At 41.8% G+C, this 21,697-nt stretch overlaps 1 protein-coding gene across 3 annotated transcripts in view; it reads right to left on the bottom strand.

The window, feature by feature from the left end:
- The window catches only part of LOC309400475 (histone acetyltransferase KAT7-like), an 89,337-nt gene extending 77,845 nt beyond the window's left edge, over window positions 1-11,492 (bottom strand). For 2 of the 3 annotated variants that reach the window (XM_081968993.1, XM_081968994.1), the window contains exons 1-2: window positions 11,191-11,491; window positions 63-210 (exon numbers count right to left, since the gene is read on the bottom strand). In XM_081968993.1, the coding sequence (XP_081825119.1) occupies window positions 63-210; window positions 11,191-11,205 (163 nt within the window). In that variant the 5' untranslated portion in view covers window positions 11,206-11,491. Of the gene's footprint in view, window positions 1-62; window positions 211-11,190 lie in introns of all 3 variants that reach the window. The other variant, XM_081968995.1, reaches the window with a different exon arrangement.
- Between the last annotated feature and the right edge of the window lie 10,205 nt (window positions 11,493-21,697).

Below are 21,697 nucleotides of genomic sequence, written 5' to 3'. Positions count from 1 at the left end.
CCTTTCCCCAAAAGCAGAACTTTAAGATCCAAAATGAAGAATTCTGAAACATCTAGATATACCTTGTGAACTCTGGCTCAGCCTAGCAGAAGATCGTGTCACACGGGCAGACCGGCGTGATGCACCATCACTTTCTGAACTGTATGTATGTTCTGGGTCTGTAGAGAAATCTGAGTCTTCTGTTCCATCTGAACTGCTTCCTGCATTTCTCTGAAAGGCCAACAACACATAAGGCAAATTCTTTAATGCAGATCTGCTCAACCTTTTGGGTGTGTGTGTGCGCTTTTGAGTCAGCTTTTGACTCCTGGTGACTGGGGCCATGGTGGCTCACGTGGTAAGACGCTGGGCCTGCGCACTGCTGAGGTCAGCGTCCTGTGGGTAAAGATAACACTGCACACACAAAAATCCTTTCACAGAGGCAGCCAGTCACCTTGGTGATCCCTGGCTAACACGTGCCATACGCTAAATAAATCCTGGTAACTGCCTGGACCAGTCCCTGCAGTATTCTTGGCAAGGTTTTTTGGAAGTGGTTTGCCATTGGCTCCTTCCTAGGTTTGAGAGAGAGAAACTGGCTCAAGGTCACCCAGCTGGCTTTGTGCCTAAAGTTGGAGTAGAAGGCCCAGTCTCCATGTTTGGAGCTTGGTGCCTTATACACTACACCAAACCAGGTCTCGTCTCAAAAATTAGGATACACTATATTTAATACATGTTATAAATTTAAAATAATGCTCACGTGCCTAACAGACATTTAGTTCTGGCTAAAGCCTAGGTGAATTTCAGAGTTCTCTGTCATCTTTGTATCCAACCTTTGTATGCCATTTCATTTAATTTTGAAGATTGCAACAATATACCATAAAGGAACCCCTAAGTCAATTTGCCATGGATATTATATTTTTTCTTTTAATGACCCTGTAATCCCTTGCATTGGGGTGGAGTCATGGCGACTGAATGGAGCTGAGCATTAACTGGCAGGATGCCTTTCCTGATGCCTATGCAGAGTTCATACCAGATATTTTCTCTTTGTGCCCAGAGAAACATCTGCCGCTACCTAGGATTGAACTTACAGCTTCCTGATTGTGAGGCAAGAGCTCTACCTCTAGGTCACCATGGATATTATATATGAGACCTACTGGTAGTTCCCTCTAATTTAGACTGGCAGATCACATGAACCATCTTATTAAGGGAAATACCAATGTTCTTTTTAAAAAAAGATTCTATATCTTTTTTTTCCAAAGAAGTTTTTATTTTTTTATTGTCTTACACACCCTTTTAAGTATACATTCACATAATTGTTATTCTTCTTTACATTTATCATTCTTATACATTTATTATTTCATTTAATAAGTTATAATGGGGTGTGGCCTGAATCCCAGCAACAGGACGTGCTCTCCGGAGGGCTCTCTGAAGAACCGTCAGATTCCTGCTGTACCAGGGGAGGGGTTATTTTTTAACCCTACCATAGCTGTCCTGGGGGGACAGTGAAGAGGGGGGTGCAAGTAGGTGTGGTTGGGGAACCTGCAACTCCCCTAAAATACCTGAATTTGCCTTTGGACCCAAAACAGGAAAGGTAGCCAATGCGAGCTACCGCAGCTGGAAGGCCAGACAGAGCACGGGAATCAACGTGATGAACGTCTCGGTGAGATAATAAGAGTGCTTGAAAGTGCAACATTCCTGTGGTTAAAGCTTTTTAAAGAGAGTGGCAAAAGAAAGAGGGGGAGCGGACATTACAAAACTCTCCCTCCCTCGGGCCAGCAGCAAATGGACAGAGCCAATAGATAGAAGAAAGGAAGTGATAGATCTTGAGAACTGCTTAATGATTTTAGAAAGCAAATCAGAAGCTCTCGGTATTTAACGTTCACTCTATGCCTTTTATTTTCTTGGTAACTTTTGAGAATCGCTGAGATTTGCTTTCGAAGCCAGGAACTTAAAAGAAAATATGTTGAATTAATTGTCTGCACTGCTGTCTAGTAGTAAATGGTGCCTAGTAAAAGCTGCCTAAGAAGAGTTCACCTTGAACCATTGTGGATAACGAACTGATAAAAGTCCTCTAGAAGAAAGAAATAAGACCAGCTGTGTAAACACTGTCTTGCCTTCCCTGGCTACATTATAATTGGCTGCTGAGAATGTCTTCCTGATAGTGTGTCTTTCCCCCTTTTTCCTATTGGGGGGGGGGGGGGGGGATTTGGATAACCCAGACAACTCATACTAAAGGTTCCTTTTTTCCCCCTGTTCATTTGGTTACTTTGGGTCATTTTTTACGTACTCAATTTTTATCTTTTTCCTTCTTTTTTTTAAATCTCCTTTTTTTTACCTCTTGCAATGAGGTGTGGATTACCATTGTGGAATTAATTTTGCCCCCCCCCTGCTTTTTTTCTCTCTCCTGGAGGGGGTGAGTGCTTTTTTTTTTTCCAAAAATTTTTATTGGTTTTTTAAAACATTTATAAGGAAAAGGGTAGGTGGAATGGTATACAAATTTTGGCAGTTGCAAGTATGGCAGACGCCCCCTCCCTCCAAACTCATAAGATACATCTATGTATAAAACATTAGTACAAATGTGGGGGTGAGTGCTTTTTGACCAATTTTCTTTTATGCATTTATTTTTTTCTTTTTTCTCCTTATTTCCTATTTTTTTTCTCCTTTTTTTTTTTACTTCACGTGGACATTATAAAGCGAATGGATTAAGGTAGCAAGAACCTGAAGACAGAGCCCAAGAATAGGGGTCGGTTTATTGGAGGCCAGTGTTTGGGCCGGTGTGAGCGACTCCAGGATTACAATTAATCTACTAATCTATTCTTTGGATTACAAAACTTGATTACAATTTAAATACAATAATGTCATAACCAAATACCAAGATGAAGAAAATAACATCATATGCGTCTGCAACAGCCACCCTGCCCAGTTCAATGACACAGAAAGGAGCAGGCACAGGAACACAACAAGACAAAGCTATTTCGAAACTAAAAAGTATGCTGCAAGACACGCATGTGGATATCAAGGAGCATACAAACAGAGTAGAAGAGAAAGTGGTCAAAGTGGAAGATGAACTGAAAGAAGTCAAGGAAATGATGGGGGAAAATGAGCAGAGACTGCAGAAGGTGGAAGAAAAGACAGAGATAACAGAAAAAAAATGGAGGAGATGGATTATAGGCTGACAGCAATTGATAAAAAGCAAGATGGAGCCAGTGTTTTGTGGGAGATGGAAAGATCCAAATTCTATCTAAGACTCCAGAACATAAAAGAGGAGAAAGGAGAGAACATAGCAGAGAAGATCGCAGAAATTCTCTCAGCGGCTACAGAAATGAGTAAGGAATATATCCTAGGCAGAATGGATGAGACTTTCAGAGTATATAAAAGATATGCAATGAGAAACAACTTGCCCAGAGAGGTACATGTAAGATTTGTCAAAAAAAAAACCTCTAAAAAATGAAATATTGCAAGCAGCAAGAAGTACCACAATAAAATACAAGTCTAGAGAGATAGTGGTATTGAAGCAAGTCCCAAGGAAGGTCAGCGAAATAAGAAAGGAATACCACTTTCTGACTAAGAGTCTGATCAAAAGAGGGGTGAGTTTTAGATGGCTTGTCCCAGAAGGGATTTTGGTAAACTGGCACAAACAAAGGTACAGACTAGACACACTAGAGAAAGCAGAATTATTTTATGAACAACATATAGCAACACAGGAGGGAATGCTGGTAAGAGAAGAGGAAGGAGCTAAACACCAGGAAGCTAAGGGGAAAGATCAAAGGGAGATGGAGGAAGAACAGGAAGAGAAAGCGCTAAGAGAAGGAGCAAGGGCCAAAGAGACAAAGGTGCAGAGGGAGCTAAGAATGACTAGATCAACTAAACCTATAAACCAATGACATGGAGGAAGAAATGAAAGTAATCTCCATTAACATAAATGGATTAAACTTAAAATTAAATTAAAATTGGCAAGAAAAAGAAGAACATTCAACAAATTAGAGAAATTGTAATTGAACATTATATGTTTACAGGAAGTACATATTAGAAAGCAACACAGAAAATTTTTGGAACAGGCAAAACTAGGTAATTTATATACGACTCTGGCTGACCAAAGCAAAAAGGGAATAGCATTATATATTAGAAAGACAATACAATCAAATAAAATTTTTGAAGATGGAGAGGGGAGAATACTGATGGTGGAAATAATGATGAACATGAGAAAGATATTATTAGTGGCAATATACGCCCCAAACGACAAACAAGAAGAATTCTTTGGGAAACTACACAAAAAGATAATCAAATATGACTATGAAGATATATGTATATTAGGAGACTTTAATGCAATCGTAAATAATGGAATAATTATAAATCCACAAAGATGAACAAGAAGCTGAGAAAAATCCTACCCAAAACATTTTTCACAATGGTGGAAGAATTAAATTTGCAAGATGTTTGGAGAATAAGAACACCCGAAAGAAAGACAATATACATTCTACTCAAACAGACATTTGTCATGGTCAAGAATTGATATGATGTGGATGTCAACAGAGTTAACACTCAAAACAATTAAGATAGACATAGATATAAGCACATGGGCAGATCATAATCCAATAACAATGACTTGGAAGGGACAGAGGAAAAAGGGGAGATGGACTTTAAATTCAAGAATATTGAAAGAAAAAAGTTACTAGCAATATATGGAAAAAGAATTGACATATTTCTTCCAGGAAAATAGAAACGAAGACACATCATTACAGAATGTATGCATATATCAGAGGCCTTGCAATGACATACTTAGGGAAAAAGAATAGACAGAACAGACAAACTCAAAATAAATTGGAATCAAGAGTACAAAAATTTGGAGATGGAGCTGCAGAAAAACCCACAAAATAAAAAAGTAAAAAATATGATGGAACTGCAAAAACATAAATTGAACCTGATAGAAAATGAGGACTTGGCAAATAAAATCAAATTGGCAAAACAAAACTTTTTTGAAAATGCAAATAAGCCAGGATGTTGGCTGGCTTACAAGATGAAAAAGGCTGATAAAAGGCTGATTAAAAAAAAGCTGAAAAAAGGCTGATAAACCAATTGGTGGATGGAGAAGGGAATATACGTTTAAATGAAAAAAGAGAAAAATAATTGAGAACTTCTACAATAAGTTGTATCAACATGAGAGGGTTCCACAAGGGAAAATAAGACAATATTTAGAGAAAACTAGAATAACCAAAATCCCAGAAAAATGTAAGAAGGCACTAGAAGAAAGAATCACAATGATGGAGGTAACATCAAAAGGCAAAAGAACACCAGGACCAGATGGATTACCGGCAGAACTATACCAAACATTACAAGAAGTATTAAGCAAGGTAATGTTGAAACTATTCAATGACTTATTAAGGGAGGCAAAAATGCCAGAAACATGGACGGAGGCCAATGGTGGGTTGCAGGCAGTACGCCCCAGTACGGGCGTACCAGTGCCTGCTGGGAGCACCAGGTACTGTTCCGACCCGCCTGCTCTCCTTACCGGTATTTGAGCTGTTTGGGGCTGCCGCGCGCACGCACGGAACGTACGGCGCCTGTGTGATGCTCCGCCGAGCAGCTGGAGCGTCGTAGAGGTGTCGTGAAGCATCACGGGCAATTAGTACGCGTGCTGCGCGCCTTCATGTGGACGCCCAGCCCCATTGCACCATACCTGTTGCAACAGGATCCAAAACCCACCACTGACGGAGGCATGTATAATGCTTATACTAAAAGAAGAGTCAGATTCACAAGTAAAGAACTATAGACCTATTTCACTATTAAATGTGGATTATAAAATTTTTGCATCAATAATGGTAGAAAGAATGAAGAGCCTTTTAAATGAATTTATACACATAGACCAAAATGGATTTCTCTCCAAGAGGCAGATAAGAGACAATATGTGAATTGTATTGAACACGCTAAAGTCCTATGAAGCCCACCCAGAAAAGCAAATGGCATTGTTGTTTCTGGACACTCAAAAGGCCTCTGATAATGTGAACTGGCAAGTCATGATAATGCAACTTCAAATGATGGGATTTGGTGAGGGATTTATAAATATGATTAAAACAACATATATAATAACCAATCGGCAAAGGTAATGATAAATGGTGGTATGACAGGAAAGATAGCAATTACAAAGGGAACTAGACAAGGATGTCCACTATCACCATTATTATTTATACTGACACTAGAGATTTTGAATAGAGAAATACGACAAAATAAAGAGGTAAAAGGTATGAGGGTCAAGAAAGAAGAATATAAATTACAAGCGTTTGCAGATGATTTGGTGTTTATTATGGAGGATCCAAGAGAAACAGGGCCAAATTTAGTTAAAATAATAGAAGAATATGGAGAAGTAGCGGGCTTGAAGATTAATAAAGATAAAACAAAGATTCTGGTGAAAAATATGACAGAAAAACAGAAAAGAAAGTTGATAGGGAAACTGGACATACAGGTGGTGAAAAAAGTGAAATATTTGGGTATTCAATTGACATCAAGGTGTGTAACACTAAAGGAGGATAACTATTATACGGTGAGAAAACAAAAAGAAATAGATTTGGAAAAATGGAAAACCCTACAATAATCATTGATGGGCAGAATAGCAGTAGTAAAGATGAATATATTACCAAGATTGCTATACTTATTCCAAACAATACTGATAAAACTAGAGAAAAAATTCTTTGAAAGCATGAATAAAATAGTGGGGAAATATATATGGCAGGGGGTAAAAGCAAGAATTAATATAAAAATGTTGCAAGATGCAAGGATTCAAGGTGGATTTGGATTACCAAACTGGGAATTGTATTATCAAGCAGCGGGACTAGCTTGGATGAAAGAATGGAGTTTATTGAGAAATACAAGATTATTGACACTGGAGGGTCATGATTTGCAATTGGGTTGGCATGCTTTTTTGTGGTATGATAAAAGTAAGGCACAGGGCTTTTTTCAAAGACATTATGTAAGGTATGGATTATTAACAATATGGGAAAGAGTAAAAGGGAAACATTATTTAGAAATACCAATGTGGCTTTCAACAATGGAAGCATTGACACATCCAAATATTAGTAGTATGAAAAATATTATTAGATACAAAGATATCTTAACAGAAAGGGGGGAACTAAAACAAAAACAAGAATTAGAAAAACAAGGGATTGATATAGGTTGGTTTTCAGAATTGCAAATGCAATCAAGATATGAAAAAGAAAAAAGGGAATATGGTTTTAACATAGGAAGTTCGGAGTTGGATAAAATACTTATGGGAACGGAAGAAAGAATAATCAAGGAACTATATAGCTACCTATTAAGAATTATGCTAGAAGAAGAAGTGGTTAAAGATACAATGTTAACTTGGGCAAAGAATTTTGGCCATACGATTGAACTAGAAAAGTGGCAACAACTATGGGAAAGGAATTATAAATTAACCATTTCAACAGCTTACAAAGAAAACTTATACAAAATGTTTTACAGATGGCACATGTCACCGAGAAAACTAACAAAGATGTTTAAAGACAAGTCAGCAAAATCTTGGAAATGTCAACAAGCAATAGGTTCATACTATCATATGTGGTGGACATGTGCAGAAGCAAGGAAATATTGGGCTAAAATAAAAGTATGGTTAAAGAAAATGTTACAACAAGAAATAGAATTTAGGCCAGAGATATTTTTACTAGTTATTATCCCAGAGAAATTCAAGAAAGAGGACACTTATTTGATTATACATGTAACTACAGCAGCGAGAATTGTATTTGCCCAAAATTGGAAATTAAATAAGCTACCAACAGACGAAGAGATAATAAAAAAGATATTAGATTGTGCAGAGATGAATAGGTTGACAATGAAAGTAAAGGATAAAGAGGAATCGGAGTACTTCAAGGCATGGGGAAGGTACTATGACTGGCTAGAGAAAGCAAACTAGAAAAGAAAGTAGGGAGAAGATAAAGTACCCAGATGACGCACTATTAAATGGAAAGGGGGGGGGGGAGAAGGGGAAAACAGAAAAGAAAATATTAAATATTTAAGTATATATTCAAGAGCGAGAAATAAAGGGGGGCAACATAACTAGGGTAGACTAGCAAAGGTAAGGGAATAAGAAATGATACTAAATTATATTTGGGTTGGCGGAAATACCATCCCAAGGAAACATAAACTGAGTTTTGACATATAAACCAACAATAATAGAAAAAGAAAGGGAGAGAGGAGGAGAGAATGAAAGGAAAACGGGGGGAAGAAGAAAGAGGTAAGGAGAGGAGGATGGAAGGGAGAAAAAGAGAAGGAGAGAGGGTAGGAAGGGGAAGAGGAAGAGCAGGAGTAGGAGAAAGGTAAGGGAAGAAGGAAGGGGAAGGAGAGGAGGAAGGAAGAAAGTAGAGAAGGGAGGGAGGGAGAAAAGAAAGGGAAAACAAGGAGGTGTTACAAAAGGAGGAAGGGATGGTAAATAAAGCAACCCAAACTGTACTTGGTCCAACCCAAACTTGGTCCGTTGCTAGGAGAAAGTGGCAAGAAGGTGACAAGCAACAGGGAGAAAGCAGAACTATTTAACTCATGTTTTGCATCTGTCTTTACACAAAGGGATAAAACAGTCCAACCTATCAAAAGCAGCACCACAAAAATCAGATTAGGAACACAAACTGAAATAGGGAAGAAAATGGTAAGTGAGCACCTGTCTACCCTAGACAAGTTCAAATCACCAGGACCGGATGGATTACACCCCAGGGTTCTGAAGGAACTAGCAGACGAGATCTCAGAACCACTGAATTATATCTTTCAGAGATCCTGGAACACCGGGGAACTACCAGAGGGGAGTCAAACTATTCTCCAAGGCACCTGAGGGTAGAACAAGAAGCAATGGGTGGAAACTAATCAAGGAGAGAAGCAACTTAGAACTGAGGAGAAACTTCCTGACAGTTAGAACAATTAATCAGTGGAACAGCTTGCCTCCAGAAGTTGTGAATGCCCCAACACTGGAAGTCTTTAAGAAGATGTTGGATAGCCATCTGTCTGAAACGGTATAGGTTTCCTGCCTAGGCAGGGGGTTGGACTTGAAGACCTCCAAGGTCCCTTCCAACTCTACTATTGTATTGTATTGTATTGTACAAAGATTCTATATTTAAAACTCTCAACTAAACATGAATAATTCTTCACAGAGCTGGCAAAGCTAGTGACAATTTTACAAAAATGTAAGCCAAATTAAATTTGCTAGCCTTTAAATTAAGTATCATGATACTCATTCTTGCAGGGATGACTGCCAGAAAAACTCCTATCCAATTTGCATGTTGTTCAGTAGAACTAGAAATTTCTTACAAAAACCTGGTTTTATAGCTCATTAAAACTGTGAGAATGGATGGAAAGTTACTCTTTTATAAAATGTATCAGAAGAATTATAAAATACTTTAAGTCAATGACTCTTACTGCAAGCCTCAGTAGCAAGGCCAAATAAAAACCACAAATGATAAAGAGCTGGTCACTGTGTGTCAGCAGGATCTGAATGTTCAAGGAAATAAGCCCACACTCCAGACAAATTGTAAAAGACAAGATAAGGTAGATCCTGTTGTAACTAGGCAGGGGTAATTACATTTGTCATGAACACAGAATGTAAGGGATCTTAAGCGTGACGTATATTGTATGGAACATGTATATTGTGGAAATGTATAAATGCCTTGTGTGAAACTTGAAGAGCACGCTTCACGATCTCAATCCAACTTGGGAAGGGACGTGGAGGCCTGCCTTTGCAAACACAATTCAATAAACCTTCTTTGTTTGTACATCAGAGTTGTCTGTCAAATTAGTGAGTATAAATTTTGGATGTTTTAAAATCTCACAAAACGTTTGGCATATTAAAAAATGCAGTTCCATTCTAAACAGATTTAACTTACAGGCAAACCCAATTGACTTCCAGCAGACATGCAAATAAAATTAGAATGACCCAACAACCAACCTATTGCCCATTCAATCTTATTGTTCTTGTTCAGTTGCTAAGTTGTGTCTGACTCTTCACAACCCCATGGACCATAACTGTCTTCCGTAGTTTGCCCAACTTCATGTTCATTGTGATGATGACACTATCTAACCAGCTCATCCTCTGCCATCCCCTTCTCCTTTTGCCTTCAATCTTTCCCCAAACCAGGGTCTTTTCCAATGAGTCCTCTTCTCATTAGGTGGCCAAAGTATTTGAGCTTCAACTTCAGTATCTGTCGGTCCAAAGAACCATCAGGGTTGATTTCCTTTAGGACTGACTGACTTGAGCTCAGCCTTCCTTATGGTCCAACTCTCACAGCCATACATTACTACAGGAAAAACCATAGCTTTGATTATATGGACCTTTGTTGCCAAGGTAATGTTTCTGCTTTTTAATATGCTGTCTAGGTTTGCCATAGCTTTCCTCCCAAGGAGCAAGCATCTTTTAATTTCATGGCTGCAGTCACCATCCACAGTGATCTTGGAGCCCAAGAAAATAAAATCTGTCACTGCTTCCATTTCTTCACCTTTTATTTTCCAGGAAGTGATGGGACCGGATGCCATGATCTTAGTTTTTTTAATGTTGAGTTTCAAGCCAACGTTTGTACTCTCCCCTTTCACCCTCATTAAGAGGCTATTTAGTTCCTCTTCACTTTCTGCCATTAGAGTGGTATCATCTGCATATCTGAGGTTGTTGATATTTCTCCCAGCAAACTTTTAATTCCGGCTTGTGATTCATCTAGCCCAGCATTTCACGATATTCACCCTTGTCTACCATATTTTGAATCATTTCTAACATTTTCTCTCGCCTCCAATCCTTTCAGAGAGAGGGTCTGACTTTTGTAACACTCTCTTCCCCAATGAGAAACAGTTGCAAGACGGGATTTCAGGGACACCGATTCAGAATCAATGTCTCCCTCAACATCCACTGCCAAAGCATACAGCCATGTATGGATACAGGAGGGGGAAAAACCGCGCCAGTAGGAAACGATAAGGAAACCAACCAGTTCAGATGCGAATCAATTAAAAACGAAAGGAGGTGGGCTACAACAATCATGGAACGGGTGGAGGGAAACAAATAACCATTGAGGGAAGGAGTTGCGCTTAATTTATGGCGAAGATGCTGCGGAAGGCAGGAATAGCCAATCACACCGCAAGATGAAACGGGGGCTTGAAGGCCTACGCTTTTAACTGGTTTTCAAGCCTGACGGTCTCAGCTCGTAAAAAGGGGGAAAGGTTGGTTCATTCGGCACTTACCTTTCTGCGCGACATTCTTGATGGAGGTGGCGGCAGCAACAACAACAGTGAAGGTGGCTGTGCCCCGGCTGTGTTGGCTACGGATGAATTCGTGGTGACTGACGTGAGACAGGTTCTCCAGCGCTAATCGCGCCGCTTTATTTTCCCTTTCCTGTAAGATGTTACCCTTCAGTCGACTCCCTTCACGACGGGGGTCTTGAGTATCACGTGACACAGACAACTCTCACCCTCACGCCAACGACACTTTTCTGTCTTGGAATCGGGAGGAGCTCCTAGCGAATCTAGCCGGTGACGTGTAATGGCCATTTTCACTGTGGGCTTCAGCCCTATGTATGAATAGGGAAAGCGGCCATATTTTTGTCGGGCAAATAGTCTCCTGTAATAGGAATCGCTGGTGCAGCGAGACTACAGCCGTAAAGCGATTCTCATTGACGTCTTGATTCACCATCTTTGTTTTGGGACTCAGCTGGCTTTTGTGATCAAAAACTATATCTGGGAGAGAAAGACGGTTGCAGTGTCCCAGTTTGTACCGAAAGGGTACATTATTATCTTATAATAAGAAAAATAGTTCTGTTAGGGAAGAATTGAATTATTTATGAACCAAAGCTACGTGTTGACAATAGGTCAGATAAGTGAAGAACAATTTATTTCTGATTAGAAAAATGGTCTTGACCAACTGAAAAAAAAATATTTTTTTAAAAAAGTAGTAAGTAGCCCTCGAGTTATGACCACAATTGAGACCAAAATTTCAGTTGCTAAGCAAGGTGCTTGAGTCATGCCCAACTTTGTGACCTTTGTGACCATGGTTGTTAAGCAAATCAATGCAGTTAAGTTAATTGTGGTCATTAAGCTGTAGAAAGTTAGCACCCAGCTCTCTCCTAGAAAAATGAAATATGCTAGGAAATATTGAAAAGAATATTATATTTCCCTGGATGTTCTCTCCCCACCCCCTCTTATTTTCTCCCAAGAAAACTGAGTGAAAGGGGGGGAGCCTCTACTTTGTGTTTGTTTGGCCAACAAAAACAGAGTAAAGAGAAGTATTCATTCTTCCTTCCCTCCCTGTACCTTAAAAGTATCAACCTGAGGTTATGAGGGAAGGTTTTAAGTTCATTTACAAGAAAAGTTTCATCCATTGTGTGTTTAAATGATTTTACCTGTTCATTTCTTTCCTGAAGCATGTGAATCCAGACCCCATTTCTCATCTGTAATATCCCCATATTGTTACCAGTTTATCTGTTTAGTAACTGCAATACTGATGGGGTTTTTTTTTCAAGCTCTGTCTGCAAGCCCCCCTTACCTCTAATCCTCCAACAATGCCTTCTCTGTAGGGGAGGGGACCTTCCATAAGCCTCCGTTTAAATCTCATGTTTGGCTCATTGTGATTTGGATGTGTTCTCAAACTTCTATGGGTCTCAACTTATTCTCAAACCTTCCATTCTCAAACGTGAATGGAACTTGGAGGCCCCATTTTCCTTCAAGGTAGCCACATCTGGCTTCCCATAGAGCTGAACCCCTTTGAGGTTCGGCAGGCCTTCAACATGGTGGACTGGAGAAGCTGGCGTGGGCCACAGACGATGTGTATTATTAAATTGGAACTTTAAGGATGATTCTGTTCTGGACTCTGATTTACTTGTGCATGGTATTTGGAACACTGACACGATGTCAAAGAGTGCTCCCAGTGAGTTTGGACCAGTGACATGGGCTTGGCCGGACGCCAGCAGATCCTGAATCCATCTGGTCCTGAATGCCAAAGAGGCTTGAATTAGGTAGTGGGGAAGATTGTACTCTCTGAGGTGAGTAGAATTTTTTTTTAAAAAAAAAACAAAGTTTTATTGGTTTTTTTAAAATTTACAAGGAAAAAGGTAGTGGAAAGGTGTACAAATTTTGGCAGTTGCAAAGTGTGGTAGACGCCCTCTCCCTCCAAACTCACAGTATACATCTGAGTATAAATCATTAATACATAGTCATATATAATCAGCATATTAGTTCTATTGGTACTTTCAATCAATTTAATACATAGTAATATATGATCCACATGTTAATTCCATTACTACTTTCGGTCAGTTTATATCAACAAGATTTTCTTATTCATTTTTGTGATCTGAGCTTTCTTGGTATTGCCCCTTCTCCCCCCGCTGGCAGAGCTCCGGCCCCTCCCGTGTCCTGCATATCCGTTGTAGGATCTTCTGTTTTTTCTAGGTGTATTTTGTTTTTTTCCATAAAGGCCTGTGCCTCTATGGGTGTGTTAATTCTAATTCTTGTCTCCTCCCAGAATATCAACATACCTTCAGGCATCAACCATCTAAACCACACCCCCTTCTGGTATAATTTATTCGCTAGTTGCGAATAATTTTTCCTTTTTTCCCTAATTTTCTTGGGGATCTGCTTCAAGATAGTTATTTCCCTATCATGGTATGTCAGGGCCTGCCCTCTTTGTACACCCAGAATTTCGTCTCTTGTGCTTTTTCTAAGAAATTTAATATGAACCTCCCTGGGTACATTGTGTGTTCTGGCATAGGCTGAATTCACTCTATAGACCAGATCTATCTCCCATTCCATCTGTTGTTTTTCTTTGTGTGTATATTCAGCCAAAATGTTTATCATGATGTCCCTTATGTTTTCATCATCTGCTTCCATCACGTTTTGAAATCTAAGAAAAAAGGACATTCTCTCAAATTCTGTTTTCATTTGTTGGTTATCAAGTTCTTTGTTTCCCTTCTGCACCGCCTCTACCCCCCCCCTCACCTCCGCCACCCCACCCTCCACAAGGTCCAGTCTCTGTGAGTTCTTATAAATTTGGACTTGGTTCTCTTTAATTTCTTCTTTCATTTCCTTTAATTGTTTCTTAATTTCCTCTTGTCCCTGTAATAGTTGCTGAAACATTTGTTGCCAATCCATCTCTGTACTTTTAGGTTGCATCAGGTCTGTAATCTTTGATTGTGTAGCAGGACTGGATGTTGCTGATGTCGGGGCAGAGGTAGCAAAGCCAGGCTTTCCAGGGGGTGGTCTTTTAGGAGACATAGTTTATAGAATAAAGAGTTCAGTCAGTGTAGAGAATGGACAGCTGGAGCAGCAGAGCAGCTAGATGAGTCCAGGAGGCAGAAGGTCCAAGCAGGAGAGAATTTCTCTAGTCAGCCTGGCAATAGAGTAGAATTTTTCACCCCAGAGAGTTCAAAGAATAACAATCCACAAGAGATTCTTCTGGTTGGCACGGAGACAAAGACCGGAACCCTGAATTTTTCAAGGTGGAGTCAGGTTTCACAGTTCATGAAGACAACAGAAGTGTGCCATCTTGCCCTGCCAGCTTCGGGCTCGGAGGCATAACAAAGTTTTCAAAAACTCCCAAAGTCCTCAGATCATCAGTAAATTATGGAGTTAAATTCAATGAAAGTCACTTTAAGCAAGGGTGTGGCATCATTGGTTGGCTCTCCCCCCTCCTCCTTCCCCTGGGGCTGAGAGCAGAATTGTTCCAAGCCGCCTGTCCGAGGGGGGGGGGAAATCCCCCTCCCTCCAGCCGCGCCTCCAAAGTTAGCCAAAAGTAAAAGTTTTAAAATGCTGAAAGGTTCTTCAAATCAACAAAGGGAGTGAAGGGGGGTATGCGCCTCACCACACCGCCGCTGCTTCCTTCTGCTTTTTCATTCTCCGATCAGCCTGTTGCGAAGACGCTTTACGTGCCCTCCGATACTGCTCCCTGGTGCCTGGAGCGAGGCGGGGGGCCCCCCACCAGCCGCCGCCGATGCAGGGATCCCCCGCGATGCCGCCCCTCCGGCAGGACGCCTCTTCGGGGCATCCTGTGCCCCCCAAGGAGTGGGGAAGCCCACCGGGGAGCCGGAGCGAGCAAACGAGTTGCCCGTCGCCGTCAGCCACCGGAACCGGAACCAGTAGAATTTTTTTTTTTTTTGTTGCCTTGCGTGTGCATGTATGAGATGAAGGAAATTCCTACTAGAGGTTTGCCTTCGACCTGAGTGAGGAGATCCAATCTGTTTTTTTCCAATCTGCCAGAGCGGATAGCCCACAGGGACATGTTAAAGGCTGTTGCAGCAATAGGCAACCATACTGGCAGCCTTTTTAGAACAAGTAACCTTGTAAGAAAAACAGAGCCGTGTTCACCTCTTGACAGCGTGCTAGCTCATTGGGACATAAAACCTATTGCAGAACCTATTGTCCTTACAAAAGTGAAGCTAAAAACCCTCTGCACATCTATCTGGCCAACCTACTCCATTGGTCCTAAGGTCTGGCCTCCAGAAGGCAGTTTTGATTTAGATTTTTGTCAAGAAATTTACTGATTTTCTGGCCACCATCAGACAAACTGAAGTTTCTTCTCCAATCTCCTTTGTTGCCCAGACATTCAGAAAGCATTTGGGCTAACTCCCAGACGCTCTTCTAAAATTTATCCCCTTGTCACTTTCAAAAAAGGGGGGAAAGCTCCCCAAAGTGACTGAGGAGCCCACAGGGATACGTTAAAAAGTTGTTGCAGCAGTAATCTGTTTCTGTTTTTGTTTATTTGGATTTATATGCCGCCCTTCTCCAAAAGAACTCAGGGCGGCGTACAACATTAAAAAAACACACATCCCAAAGTAAAAAAAATTATATACATATCCAAAAAAACAACCGAATTTAAAAGACAATACATTTAAAATAAGTTAAAATTAACAGGCCAGTCCGGCTTGCTGGAAAAGCCAACTTTTTAGGGCATGTCGGAAGGACCGGAGGTCAGGGATTATGCGAAGCTCCAGGGGCAGCTCATTCCAGAGGGAAGGCGCTCCCACAGAGAAGGCTCTCCCCCTGGGGGTCACCAGCCGACACTGTCTGGCCGACGGCACCCTGAGGAGGCCAACTCTGTGGGATTGTACTGGATGGTGGGAGGCTACTGATGGCAGTAGGTGGTCTCGCAGGTACCCTGGGCCTAAGCCATGGACCACTTTAAAGGTCATAATTAATACCTTGAATCGCACCCGGAAAACAACCGGCAACCAGTGCAGGCCGCCTAAAAGGGGTGTAACATGGGAGCACCTAGGTACCCCCATGACAACCCGCGCAGCCGCATTCTGGACCAGCTGAAGCCTCCGGGTGCTCTTCAAGGGCAGCCCCATGTAGAGAGCATTGCAGTAGTCCAGGCGAGAAAGGATGAGGGCATGAGTGACTGTGCACAGAGCATCCCGATCCAGGAAGGGGTGCAACTGACGTACCAGGCGAACCTGGCAAAAGGCCCCCCTGGTCACGGCCATCAGGTGTTCTTCTAAACAAACCGCGTATCCAGGAGGACTTCCAGATTGCGAGCCTTCTCTGAGGGGGCTAAAATTTCTCCCCCTATCATCAAAGATGGGACAAGATGTACAAATCGGGATGACGGAAACCACAGCCACTCAGTCTTGGAGGGATTGAGCTTGAGCCTGTTCCTCCCCATCCAGATCCGCACAGCCTCCAGGCATCGGGACATCACGTCGAGGGCATCATTTGGGTGGTTTGGGGTAGAGATGAAAAGTTGGGTATCATCAGCATATTGATGATACCGTACCCCAAAACCATGGATGATCTCACCCACGGTTTCATGTATATGTTGAACAGGAGGGGTGAGAGAACCGACCCCTGGGTCACCCCACAAATGACACGCCTGGGGGTCGATCTCTGCCCTCCAGTCAACACAAACTGCGACCGTTCCGACAGGTAGGAGAACCACCGTAAAACGGTGCCCCCCACTCCCAACCCCCCGAGTCGTCGTAGTAGGATACCATGGTCGATGGTATCGAAAGCCGCCGAGAGGTCTAATAGGACCAGGACAGAAGAGCAGCCCCTGTCCCAGGCCCGCCAGAGATCATCGACCAACGCGACCAATGCCGTCTCCGTGCTGTACCCGGGCCTGAAACCCGACTGGAACGGATCCAGGTAGACAGCTTCATCCAGGTACTGGGGAAGCTGACATGCTACCACACTCTCGACAACCTTTGCTACAAAGCAAAGGTTGGAGACCGGACGATAGTTGGCTAAAGAAGCTGGGTCCAGGGAAGGCTTCTTAAGGAGGGGTCTCACCACCGCCTCCTTCAAGGCAGTGGGAAAGAACCCCTCTCTCAATGAAGCGTTGGTAATCGCCTGGAGCCAGCCTCGTGTCACCTCCCGGGAAGCCAAAACTAACCAAGAGGGACACGGGTCCAGCACACAAGTGGCAGCACTGAGTCTCCCCATAATCCTGTCCATGCCTTCGGGGGTCACAGGGTCAAACCCATCCCAGATTGTCTCCTCAAGATTCATCCCCGTCGGCTCGCCCGAATCTACCCAGTCAGAGTCCAAGCCTGTCCGGATCTGAGCGATTTTATCCTGCAGATACTGAACAAATTCTTCAGCCCTACCCTGCAAGGGGTCTTCCCCAGTTCCTTGGTTAAGTAAGGAGTGGGTCACCCTAAACAGGGCATTGTCTTTAAAAAGAAAAGTAGAGCTCAAGAGCCCTACCCAGATGCAAACGGTGTGTTAATGAAGGTCTCCATACATCTTGATCTTTAAAAATATGCCAGCGATTGCTGGGAGATCTAAGATAAGAGTTTGGCTCTTTAAAACTCAGCCAGTGCCTGCTGGAAGATCCAACCTAGAAACCTGGCCGAATGCAAACAATGTGTGAACGTCTCTATACATCGTCTCTATACATCTTGATCTTTAAAAATATGCCAGTGCTTGCTGGGAGATCTAAGATAGATATAGAAAGGTTTGGATCTTTTAAAAAATCAGCCAGCGCCTGCTCGTAGATCCAAACTAGAAAGAGAGGACACTGACCACCCCAGGGCAGAGACAGTTATTAACAATCTAGTGCAGTGGTTCCCAAAATGGGTGGTACCGCCCGCTAGGGGGGCGGAGGGATGACTTAGGGGGGTGCTTAGAGGCAAGGGGGTGTGGCAGGGGGAGCTAAGAGGCAAGGGAGGTGGCAGAGGAGTGCTGGAGGTCGCCCCCTCGCAGGGTGCAATTCTGCCTGGGGCTCTGTTGGCCGCCAGTCAGCATTTCCAGCAGGGGTGAAATTCAGCCGGTTCTGACTGGTTCTCCTGAACAGTAGGACAAATTATGGGCAGTTCAGAGAACCGTTAAAATGCACCAATGACTGGCTCCGCCCTCACCTCCCGCCCCTCCTACTCACTCCTTTTCGTACCTCGCCTGCCTAGAGGCACAGGTGCTGCTGCTGGTGGTCCCTGGTTCCCTCGCTGATCTCAACCACACAGCCCAGCAGATCTCTACCCGGTGAGTCTTCCTTTCCTTCTATTCTAGCTACCTCCCCCACGCCCCAGCCAAGTTATCTATTGTTTTCCCAAGCTATTTCCCTCCGTCTGGGCTCTCCCTTGCAGAGCTGAGCCTAGCATTCAGTTTAAAATGCAGGGTGGGGGAGGGGGGCAACAGCGCAGCCAGGAGAAGGGGAAAAAGTTTTTCTTTTTTGCCAAGCTATTTCTTTTTTCACAAGGAGAGGAGGAGAGAGGGAGGGAGGGAGGGAGGCAGAGAGGGAGGGAGAGAAAGAGAAGGAGAGAGGAAAGGAGGAAGTCAGAGAGAGAGAGGAAGAAAAGGAGGAAGGAAGTGAGAGGGAAAGAGGAAAGAAGTGAGAGAGGGGAGGAGGGAGAAAGAAAGTGAGAGAGAGGAGAGTAAGAAAGGAGAGTGGGAAGGAGATAGGGAGAGAAAGGGGGAAGAAGGGAGGAAGAGAAAGAGAGGAAGAGAGGAAAGGAGAAAGAGGGAGAGAGAAGGGGAAGAGAGGGAGGAAGAGAGGTGAGAGAGAGACAACTGAACTTCACTTATGAAAAGGTGCTAATTATGTCAATGGAACAGATAAGAAACTGCATTAGTGATATATATGTCAATATGTTGATTTGTACTAAAATGTTTAGCTTAAAGAAGTTATAAGGAATCACAAATATGTAAGTTAAAAGTGTGGAAAATGTAATGTACATGTGGATGACCCTTTGCATGAGTTGTATTGGGAAAAAAAATCATAATTAAAAAAAGAAAATGATTCCCCAGACAGGTAAAATGCTACATTTTGCTAGAGTTATTCTTTGCTTCCAATTTGTTGAGGAAGGGGATTGGACTCCATTGTCTATATTTCCCTTTCCATCCCCATGGTTCTTTAGTGAAAATTATAACCCAAGAACATATAGATCTGTTAAAATGTTCCCATTCTCACTTTCCATATTGGGAATCCCTAGGTACCATGCAATAATGTCATCAAATAATTCAAGCAAATGTTTGTGCTTTCTTAATTACACCAATGCAAACAATGTGCCCACAATGACTTTGTAAAACGAAACTTTATTTAATTGGTCATCTCCTCATGCTTCAGAATCCTTGCTTTGCTACAGAGTAAAGAGCAACATCCTGGTTTATTTGCACAGAGAAGGCAGGCAGGGAGTTGGTAGGGTTTATTTATTCACTTAGCAAAGCCTTAAGCCAGATGTGAACACACACATATTGTAAGTATTCTGATTTTCAGAGCAGAAATGGCAGAAGCAGAAAAGTCAAAGAAGAAATGTAGACAATATAGTGTGGAATATCTGAAGTATGGATTTATACCAGCACCATCAAACCAGCAGCTGCCATGGTGCCTACTATGTGAAAAAGTATTTTCTAATGAGGCAATGAAGCCTTCCAGACTGAATGAACATTTGAAGAAGGCACATCCTGACAAGGCAGACAAGAACCTAACTTTTTTTCAATCACTTTGTGACAACTTGCAAAAGCACCCAACACTGTCACGCATGTTTTACAATGCTTCCTAACAAAACACTGATGGTTTGCATGCATCATACAACATTTCATTTCTGATTGCTAAGTCTGGAAAGCCACATACTATTGGCGAAGAACTCATCCTACCAGCCATTAGTGAGGTTCTGAGTACTGTTTTGCATAAGTCACCACATGATATAATTAAAACAATTCCTCTCAGCAACAATTCGGTGCAAAGACGCATAGATGAAATGGCTGAGAATGTGGAAGATGTATTGTGCAGCATACTACGGACAATAGACTTTGCATTACAGCTGGATGAATCAACTTTGGCAGGCAATGAATCTTTGCTTCTTGCTTATGTGCGCTTTATTAAAGATGAAAGTTTGACTCGAGTTGTAATTTGCGAGGCAACTAAAAACAGATACTAAAGGGGAGTCAATATTTCATGTTGTTGAGCAGTTTTTCAAAGACAAGGAAATTCCACTTACCAACATACTAGCTTGTGCAACTGATGGAGCACCATCAATGACTGGTCGCTACCGTGGGTGCGTTGCTTACTTGAAAAAAGCAGTGCCAAATGTCTTTACCATTCACTGTGTCATTCATCGTCAACATCTGGTTGCAAAAAACCTCAGTGATCGCTTGCACAAGTCATTACACACTGTCATTACTGCAGTTAACAAAATTAAAGTACATGCTCTCAATGATCGACTATTCAGAGAGCTCTGTGTTGAGAATGATGAAGATTTTGATCGTTTGCTGCTTCATACAGAAGTTCGTTGGCTATCAAAAGGCAACTGTGTGAGACACTTTTACAATCTTTTTGACACTGTTGTGGAGTTTTTTGAAGACAAGAATGCTTTGCTCAGTGGTGAACGCAAAGAGATCAGGCATGACATTGCTTATTTATCAGAACTATTTGCAACGTTCAATGAAGTGAATTTGCAGTTGCAAGGAAATGATGTCAATCTTATTAAGGCCAAATCTGTCATCTTTACGTTTATTTCAAAGTTAACTCTATTCAAGCGCAATATAGGCCATCGCGAGCTATACCAATTTCCGAGCTTGTCTTGAGCTAGAAGAGAAAGGTGGGATACAAGATGATGACCTTCAAGTTTTTTGTGACCATTTGGACATGCTGCATAAAGGTATGTCTGAGCGATATCAGAATCTTCTTTTGATGGAAATTCCAGATTGGGTCATAAATCCATTTTCAGATACTGAGGAAGATGGGGTAGTGGAGGAACAACTCATAGAGCTGCAAAATGACATTGAGCTGAAGCCAAAGTTTAAGAAATCGTACCAAGAGTTTTGGTTACAGAAAGAAATTTCTGATCGCTATCCTGCACTATGGACAGTGGTTAAGAAGCTCCTTGTTGCATTTCCAACATCATATTTGGTGGAACGTGGCTTCAGTGTGGTCATCCAACTTCTCTTCAAGCAAAGAAATTGACTCCAGATTACTGAACGTGGTGATTTAAGACTCCTGCTAAGTGACTTATAACCAGACATTGAGAAACTGGTATCACTTCATCAAGCCCATCCATCACATTAAGAATTTACTGAACAGTGAAGTAGTTACTAAATTTTACTGAGTTTACTAAGTTACTAGTTACTAAGGTTCTTGATAAATGACTATCAGACTTTGAAAACCTGGTATCACTGGATCATGTTCAACAATTTTGTTGAATTAACATTAACTAAAAAGGTTTTTAAATTGTATTTTGAATAAATGTGCAATTAATTGTTACAGTTTTGAATTTTACTGTTACTATCTTCCTTCTGTTGTGCAAACTGCCCAGTCACATGACCCCCC

Source organism: Natrix helvetica (assembly GCF_964273705.1).
Source record: "Natrix helvetica genome assembly, chromosome: W".
NCBI lineage: Eukaryota > Metazoa > Chordata > Lepidosauria > Squamata > Natricidae > Natrix > Natrix helvetica.
Note: the sequence above shows the minus strand (reverse complement) of the source record. Positions and strands in the feature narration are given on the sequence as shown.